The 9,138-nt window shown below is 44.9% G+C and overlaps 1 protein-coding gene across 1 annotated transcript in view; it reads left to right on the top strand.

Annotated features, from left to right (window-relative positions):
- Window positions 1–399: 399 nt before the first annotated feature.
- pogzb (pogo transposable element derived with ZNF domain b) overlaps window positions 400–9,138 on the top strand; it is a 22,546-nt gene continuing 13,807 nt past the window's right edge. Inside the window, exons 1-9 of the mRNA XM_036006369.1 lie at window positions 400–433; window positions 531–550; window positions 2,189–2,335; window positions 2,646–2,780; window positions 3,250–3,446; window positions 4,381–4,530; window positions 5,515–5,574; window positions 5,716–5,828; window positions 6,803–7,126. Coding sequence (XP_035862262.1) covers window positions 400–433; window positions 531–550; window positions 2,189–2,335; window positions 2,646–2,780; window positions 3,250–3,446; window positions 4,381–4,530; window positions 5,515–5,574; window positions 5,716–5,828; window positions 6,803–7,126 — 1,180 coding nt within the window. The remainder of the gene's footprint in view (window positions 434–530; window positions 551–2,188; window positions 2,336–2,645; window positions 2,781–3,249; window positions 3,447–4,380; window positions 4,531–5,514; window positions 5,575–5,715; window positions 5,829–6,802; window positions 7,127–9,138) is intronic.

Here is a 9,138-nt window from a genome sequence, read left to right as displayed (position 1 = left end):
TAGTTACCTGGGCCACCTGTGACTCTACAGTTGTTAGTTACTGGCTGTGACTCTACCGTTGTGTTAGTACCTGGGCTTGACTCTACAGGTGGTTAGTTACCTGGGCTGGACTTTATAAGGTGTGTTGTTACCTGCTGGACTCTACCGGTGATGTTAGTTTCCGTGGCTGTGACGCTACATGTTTGTAGTTACTGGGGCTGTGACTCGCCAGGTGTGTTAGTTACCTGGGTGTGACTCTACAGGTTGTTAGTTACTGGGCTGTGACTCTACTTGTGTTTTTACCTTGGGTCTGGACTCTACAGTTGTTAGTTACCTGGGCGTGATCTGTAATACAGTGTGTTGGTTCCGGCTGTGACTCTACAGGGTGTTAGTTACCTGGGCTGTGACTACAGGTGTGTAATGTTACCTGGCTGTGACTCTACAGTTGTGTTAGGTACCTGGCTGTGACACCTCGCGTTGTGTTATTACCTGGCTGTGACTCTTCTCAGTTGTGTTATGTTACCTGGCTGTGACTCTACCGTGTGCTTTAGTTCCTGCTGTGACTCTACAGGTGTGTCGTAGTTACCTAGGGCTGTGACTCTAACAGTTGTGTTAGTTACCTGGGCTGTGACTCTACAGTTGTGTTAGTTACCTGGGCTGTGACTCTACAGTTGTGTTAGTTACTGGCTGTGACTCTACAGGTGTGTTAGTACCTGGCTGTGACTCTACAGTGTGTTAGTTACCTGGGCTGTGACTCTCAATTGTGTTAGTTACTGCTGTGACTCTACAGGTGTGTTAGTTACCTGGGCTGTGACTGTAATACAGGTGTGTTAGTTACCTGGGCTGTGACTCTACAGGTTGTTAGTTACCTGGGCTGTGACTCTACAGGTGTGTAAGTTACCTGGGCTGTGACCTACAGTTGTGTTAGTTACCTGGGCTGTGACTCTACAGTTGTGTTAGTTACCTGGGCTGTGACTCTACAGTTGTGTTAGTTACCTGGGCTGTGCTCTACAGTTGTGTAGTTACTGGGCTGTGACCTACAGGTGTGTTAGTTACTGGCTGTGACTGTATACGGTGTGTGAGTTACCTGGGCTGTGACTCTGACAGGTGTGTTAGTTACCTGGGCTGTGACTCTACGGTGTGTAGTTACCTGGGCTGTGACTCTACGTTGTGTTAGTTACCTGGGCTGTGACTCTACAGTTGTTGTAGTTTACCTGGGCTGTGACTCTACAGTTGTGGTTAGTTACCTGGGCTGTGACTCTACAGGTGTGTTAGTTTACCTGGCTGTGACTCTACAGGTGTGTTAGTTACCTGGCTGTGACTCTACAGTTGTGTTAGTACCTGGGCTGTGACTCTACAGGTGTGTTAGTTACCTGGCTGTGACTCTACAGTTGTGTTAGTTACCTGGGCTGTGACTCTACAGGTGTGTTAGTTACCTGGGCTGTGACTCTACAGGGTGTGTTAGTTACCTGGGCTGTGACTCTACAGGTGTGTAGTTACCTGGCTGTGACTGTAATACAGGTGTGTTAGTTACCTGGGCTGTGACTGTAATACAGTGTGTGTTAGTTACCTGGGCTGTGACTCTACAGGTGTGTTAGTTACCTGGGCTGTGACTGTAATACAGGTGTGTTAGTTACCTGGGCTGTGACTTTACAGGGTGTTAGTTACCTGGGCTGTGACTGTAATACAGGTGTGTAGTTACCTGGGCTGTGACTGTAATACAGGTGTGTTAGTTACCTGGGCTGTGACTTTACAGGTGTGTTAGTTACCTGGGCTGTGACTTTACAGGTGTGTTAGTTACCTGGGCTGTGACTTTACAGGTGTGTTAGTTACCTGGGCTGTGACTCTAATACAGGTGTGTTAGTTACCTGGGCTGTGACTTTACAGGTGTGTTAGTTACCTGGGCTGTGACTTTACAGGTGTGTTGTTACCTGGGCTGTGACTCTACAGGTGTGTTAGTTACCTGGGCTGTGACTGTAATACAGGTGTGTTAGTTACCTGGGCTGTGACTCTACAGGTGTGTTAGTTACCTGAGCTGTGACTCTACAGGTGTGTTAGTTACCTGGGCTGTGACTTTACAGGTGTGTTAGTTACCTGGGCTGTGACTTTACAGGTGTGTTAGTTACCTGGGCTGTGACTTTACAGGTGTGTTAGTTACCTGGGCTGTGACTCTACAGGTGTGTTAGTTACCTGGGCTGTGACTCTACAGGTGTGTTCGTATCGCTCATCCTTCTACTCGGACGTCCTGTCACACTTCGCGAGCTTCCACAGAGAGTCTCGCTTCCTGTTGTGTCTCTTCTGCCTGAAGGTGAACAGAAACCCCGTCAGCTACCAGCAGCACCTGCTGAGACACCAGGTAATACACACACACACACACACACACACACACACACACACACACACAGACACGCATAGACACACACCACACACACACACACAGATACATACACACAGACACACACACACACACACACACACACAGACAGACGCACAGACACACACACACACACACACACACACACACACAGATACATACACAGACACACACACAAAGACACACACGCAAGTTGAGTGCTACATTACTGACTTTTCTCTTCTGTCTCTTCTTACTCTGTCTCTCTGTGTCTCTGTCTGTGTGTCTCTGTGTCTCTGTCTCTCTGTCCCAGATGAACCAGGCTTTCCACTGCAACAGATGCCGTCTCCAGTTTGTCTTCCTGAAGGACAAGATGCAGCATAAGCTGGAGAACCATCGCAGCTTCCGTCGGCCCGCCCAGCTGGAAGGACTGCCGCCAGGGTCAAAGGTCAGGTCATTAAACACGAACATAGGGCTGTCAAAACTGGACAACAGTGACATTTTAATATTCCTTCTAAAAAATCACAGAGGTTTGAATACATTGGAACATCTGTTGGGTTGGACCAGGGCACGGTTGGGTTGGTTGGGTTGGACCAGGGCACGGTTGGGTTGGTTGGGTTGGACCAGGGCACGGTTGGGTTGGTTGGGTTTGACCAGGGCACGGTTGGGTTGGACCAGGGCACGGTTGGGTTGGACCAGGGCACGGTTCGGGAACATACGTATCGTATCGCCAGATTCTCTCTTTTTTTGGCGTTTTTGTCACTTTTTTGATTTAATAACTCTGACTGTGTCTCTGTTATATTTTAATAACTGACTGTGTCTCTGTTATATTTTAATAACTGACTGTGTCTCTGTTATATTTTAATAACTGACTGTGTCTCTATGTTATATTTTAATATCTCTGACTGTGTCTCCAGGTAACGATCAGGACTTATGGAAAGGTCCGGACTCTGCCGTCAGCGTCACCGGGGGTCCGGCTGCAGAGCCCCTCCTCCCTCATCCAGCCAATCAACATCAAGACAGAGAAACCTGCCACCCAGAGGAGCCCCCCCCTCTTCAAACCGCCCCGATCACCAACGAAGAAGACGGTCGGCCGCAGAGTCAGCGTCGACAGGTGAGGCTAACGGGCCCGGTACGTTGCAGCGTAACGTACGCAGAGCGCACGTTTCAACACTATAAGAAATATGACTGGCAGAGAGCAGTCTGCTCTGTGTAGAAACTGGATAGTACTGTTGGACTGAAGTGATCTTCAGTGCGGGAGGTGCTTAGGTGCGGGACCCCTAGGGGGTCCGGGGAGTCAATGCAGGGGGCCTCCTAATTATTGTTTTAGACCAGTCAACCCTAAGGATTCCCTGTGCCAGTTAGTTTAACACTTAGGGCCCTATCTTAACGATCTCAGCGCACGGCATGAAGCACCTGGTGCAGGTGTGTTTAGGGCGTGTCCAAATCCACTTTTGCTAGTTTGACGGCCAAAAAAAGGGTTTGTGTGCCGGGCGCATGTTTCAAAAGGGTTGTACTTAGTGTCTTCATTAATCAGAGGTGTGTTTTGGGCGTAACATGCAATCAACCAATCAGAGATCATCTCCCATTCCCTTTAAAAGCCAGGCGCGTTTGGACCTTGGAGCATTGCTGTTATGATGGAGGATTTACACCGTAATATTTTTACTTATCTAGCCTAGGAGCATTTTACTAATGCTCTGTTAAAATAACAATGAAATGCTGCGTTATTGACTTTAGACCAGGTTGTTGTTGGTCAATGGTGCCATCACTTCCCGCTGCCTCAAGATAGCAATACTCCCAGAATGCACCTGAACACACCTCCCTGTAAGACCAGCCATGGGCCACAGATGGGTGCAGGTGCATTTTCTATTTAAACGACGTGGGCGCTGGACGGGAAACATCCAGCGCCCACAACTGGGTCGGTCTTAAACTAACAAAGACACTTGCAGCGGGCTGTGCCAGGTGCAAGATAGGGACCCAAATACTGTTTCTAGTTCTCTCAGTGAGTACCTAATGCAGTACGTGTCCTTGTGTCCCGTGTCCCGCAGGACGTCCTGTCCCGCCTCAGAGCGCCTGCTGTGTTTGGAGTGTGGAACCGACATCTCCGACTTCTCGGCTCACTACCCGACTCACGTCTCCTGTCTGCTGTGTCCCTACGCCAGCTGCTGCTCCCGCGCTTACGCCACGCACATGATCCAGTAGGTCACTGCAGTAATATACACTCTGTACTGCAGTAATATACACTCTGTACTGCAGTAATATACACTCTGTACTACACACATGATCCAGTAGGTCGCTGCAGTAATATACACTCTGTACTGCAGTAATATACACTCTGTACTGCAGTAATATACACTCTGTACTACACACATGATCCAGTAGGTCGCTGCAGTAATATACACTCTGTACTGCAGTAATATACACTCTGTACTGCAGTAATATACACTCTGTACTACACACATGATCCAGTAGGTCGCTGCAGTAATATACACTCTGTACTGCAGTAATATACACTCTGTACTACACACATGATCCAGTAGGTCACTGCAGTCATATACACTCTGTACTGCAGTAATATACACTCTGTACTGCAGTAATATACACTCTGTACTGCAGTCATATACACTCTGTACTGCAGTAATATACACTCTGTACTGCAGTCATATACACTCTGTACTGCAGTAATATACACTCTATACTGCAGTCATATACACTCTGTACTGCAGTAATGTACATCTGTACTGCAGTAATATACACTCTGTACTGCAGTCATATACACTCTGTACTGCAGTAATATACACTCTATACTGCAGTCATATACACTCTGTACTGCAGTAATGTACACTCTGTACTGCAGTAATATACATCTGTACTGCAGTAATATACATCTGTACTGCAGTAATATACATCTGTACTGCAGTAATATACATCTGTACTGCAGTAATATACACTCTGTACTGCAGTAATATATATCATCCAGTGGTGTTGTGTCGTCGCTGTTTTTGATGCTTTTTCAAAAACAATTTAAATGCTTTCACGTTTATTTTTTTTTATACATTTCTTTTCACTGAAACTACATATTTTAGTTTCCGTTGTGCTGGAAGTCAGTAATTATATCATAATTATATAACATTAATATGATATGTGATATTAAAAGCTGTGATTGTTGTTGTTTGTTTCAGTCATCACGTACCGAGACCCAAAGACAAAGTAGTTCCTCTGCACAGACTGCCTCCTCCGTGGTGAGACTCCAGCAATATTCATCTCTGATTGGTTGTTAGCTGTTAGTCCCGCCCCTCTGACTCTCTCTCTCTCTCTCTCTCTCTCTCTCTCTCTCTCTCTCTCTCTCTCTCTCTCTCTCTCTCTCTCTCTCTGTGTTTCAGTGTGTTTGAGCTGCAGTGTTCTGACTGTGACTTCCGGCCCCAGAACGCAGATCAGATGGCTGAACATCTGCTGAAGAACCCAGACCATTACAGCGCCACCTGTAGACCCAGGAGTAAGACACACACACACACACACACACACACACACACACACACACACACACACACACACACTCTAAAGGTCTGATCGGGCCGAATTTTTCCGTCCGAACCCGGCCCGAGCCCGACAGGCATTAAGATATTAATGTCCAAGCCCGACCTGAGCCCGACACAGTTAAAATCTTGTTTTTTTCTCAGACTAATGACACACGTACGTTTGTTTGTGTGAAAGTTTTTATTAAGCAGCTGTAGGAAGGCATTCAGAAATGTCAACAGATGAGGTCATCAGCTCACACGGGGCAACAAGCTCACGTTAATAATCTGTTTAATTTAAAATGTTCAATGTGTTAACCTCTCCTGACCGTGGTCAGAACACCAGGGGAGACTGGTTACCTCCAGGGCCGACGGTATATAACGTCGGGGTTAAAATCCTGTCTGGAGAGACGATGAATGAACTTGGCTTTCAGTCTGACACCACACACACACACACACACACACACACACACACACACACACACACACACACACACACACACAGTGTACAAAATTTCAACTTATTCACCAACTCTGCTCCGGTCGCATCTACACGTCTGCTTCCTCTTTCTCCATCTCTCTTCTTCCCACTTTACACACACACACACACACACTGAGCTCTCTTAAAGGAGCAGCAGCACCATTTTACAACAAATGCGTTATCGCGCTGATGTGACCGAGCCCGGCCCGAACCCGACCATCATTTCTAAATATCTGTCCGAACCCGGCCCGGCCCCCCGGGCTGGGTATCCATGCCTTAACACACACACACACACCCAGAGAGAGACACACACACACACACACACACACACACAGACACTAAAGTTTCTGTAGTTGTTTCTGATGTTTTGGACACTTCTTCAGCGTCGTATTTTCCAACATTTTGTCTCTTTGTTGTGTGTTTGAGATATCTGATAAATCTAACATGAAGCGGTCAACGTGTCTTTGGTTCCAGCGTACGTTGAGCAGGACATCCAGTTCTTCCCCGGTGAAGAGAGAGAACCGGTCCAGAACCAGGACCAGAACCAGGACCAGGACCAGGACCTCCTGTCCGATGTTCCATGGCGGTCAGCTGATAGTTGGAAGCGTCCATCAGAGAGCGACGACATCCCGCCCGCCATCGTCCCGTTCAGTCTGACCAGCGGGCCCCGCCACCTGCTGTCCAAAAACACCGACGCCATCGACTTCTTCAACCTGCTCTTCCCCGCTGCGCTCGTCCAGCTTATCGCCACGGAAACCAACGCCCACGTGAAGACCATCCAGTTCCAGGGCGCCAGCGGTACGACTGTAACAATTATTACATAACTGTCTATCTGCGCTAACACTGTACTACACACACACACACACACACACACACACACACACACACACACACATATATATATATATATATATATATATATATATATATATATATATATATATATATATATATATATATATATATATATATATATATATATATGTGTGTATATATTAGGGCTGTCAGCGTTAATGCGTTAATCGCAATACGATTAATTTTTTTAATCGCATTAATCGCAGAAATTAATGGTTTGACAGCCCTATTTAGGAGTCACTAAACACTATATTGACTCTAGTAAGGAGAGGGATACTTAGTTTTTTTGTAGTTACTTGGAGGAATTGTGCAATAATGACAGATTCACACATTTTTCTTTTGTTTACAGTAAATAAATAATTACAAATCTTAAAATCAAGTTCATAAAGTAACTTTCTGTACTTAGAAACTGTTCTGAAATGCAAAATAATAGAATTTTAATCATGTGATAAAATATGCAATTAATCGCGATTAACTATAGAAATTCAACGATTAATCGCGACTAAAAAAATAATCGTTTGACAGCCCTAGTATATATATATATATATATATATATATATATATATATATATTAGAGATGCACCGATAGAGCGGCTGGTGACCAGAATTGGCCGGTTTTCACGTGCTCGGCCATGACCGGCGACCAGCAGGTCAGTCTGACATATGGTGATTTCATGCTGGTCAACGCTACAATTAACTGATAACATAAGTTATACCAGTTACAGTTCTCAAGGACGCACGCACACACGGACGCCACGGCACGGACGCCACAGCACGGACGCCACAGCACGCTCTCTTTCTCCTTTCTCTCAACTTCTCCTCCGTGTGTCGGCGCTATTCTCCACATGTAGGAACCTGGTGAATTAACCTGCAACATGTCAGCTGTTTGGGAATTCTTCAGCGTGTGAGCAGAAGATAACAAGTTTACAATATGCAACACCTGCAAGGAGAAAGTAGGGCGTGGAGGGACGACACCAAAAACCTAAATCACATTTCTTTAGTTGATATTGATGTGAAAAGAAGGAAATGGTTCTAACATTGCTCTTTAGATGTGTGTGAATGTCCCACACCAGGAGTAATTTATATAGTTCTATTTTATAGTGATCCATTATCTGTTCAACACATGTTCTATTAAAGAAAAGATAGAAAATAAATGTGTGTGAGCTGTAAAGTGGTTAGAAAAAATGAAATCAGAATCAGCTAAAATCGGTATCAGCTGGTCTAACTCAAAGAAAATCAGAAATGGGAATCGGCCTAGAAAGTTGGAATCGGTGCATCTCTAACATATATATACAGTACTGTGCAAAAGTCTTAGCCAGGTGTGAAAAAATGCTGTAAACTTAGAATTAGGGCTGGGCAATATATCGATATTAAATCAATATTGTGGTATGAGACTAGATATCGTCTATTTTGGATATCGTAATATGACATTAGTGTCTTCTCCTGGTTTAAAGGCTGCGTTACAGTGAAGTGACGTCATTCTCTGAACTTACCAGACTGTTGTAGCTCTTCTATTATTTGCATTTGCCCACTTAGTCATTATATCCACATTACTGGTGATTACTGATCTAAAATGTCACTGTGTGAATATTTTGTGAAAGCACCATTAGTCAACACTACAGTATCATTGTGGTATCAGTATCGAGGTATTTGGTCAACAATATTGTGATATTTGATTTTCTCCATATCGCCCAGCACTACTAAGAATGCTTTCAAAAATATGACTAATGATTGTTTATTTTTATCAATTTACAAAATGCAAAGTGAGCGAACAAAAGAAAAATCTAAATCATATCAATATTTGGTGTTACTACCCTTTGCCTTCAAACCAGCATCAATTCTTACAGGTACTTGCAAAAAGTCAGGGATTTAGTAGTCAGGTGTATGATCCACCAGTTATAGTATATATATATATATGTTATACTGCATCAGCAAGGTCTCTCCCAGACAAAGAT

The sequence above is a fragment of the Sander lucioperca genome, chromosome 10 (assembly GCF_008315115.2).
Source record: "Sander lucioperca isolate FBNREF2018 chromosome 10, SLUC_FBN_1.2, whole genome shotgun sequence".
Classification (NCBI taxonomy): Eukaryota; Metazoa; Chordata; class Actinopteri; order Perciformes; family Percidae; genus Sander; species Sander lucioperca.
This window is presented reverse-complemented; position numbering and strand designations above follow the sequence as displayed.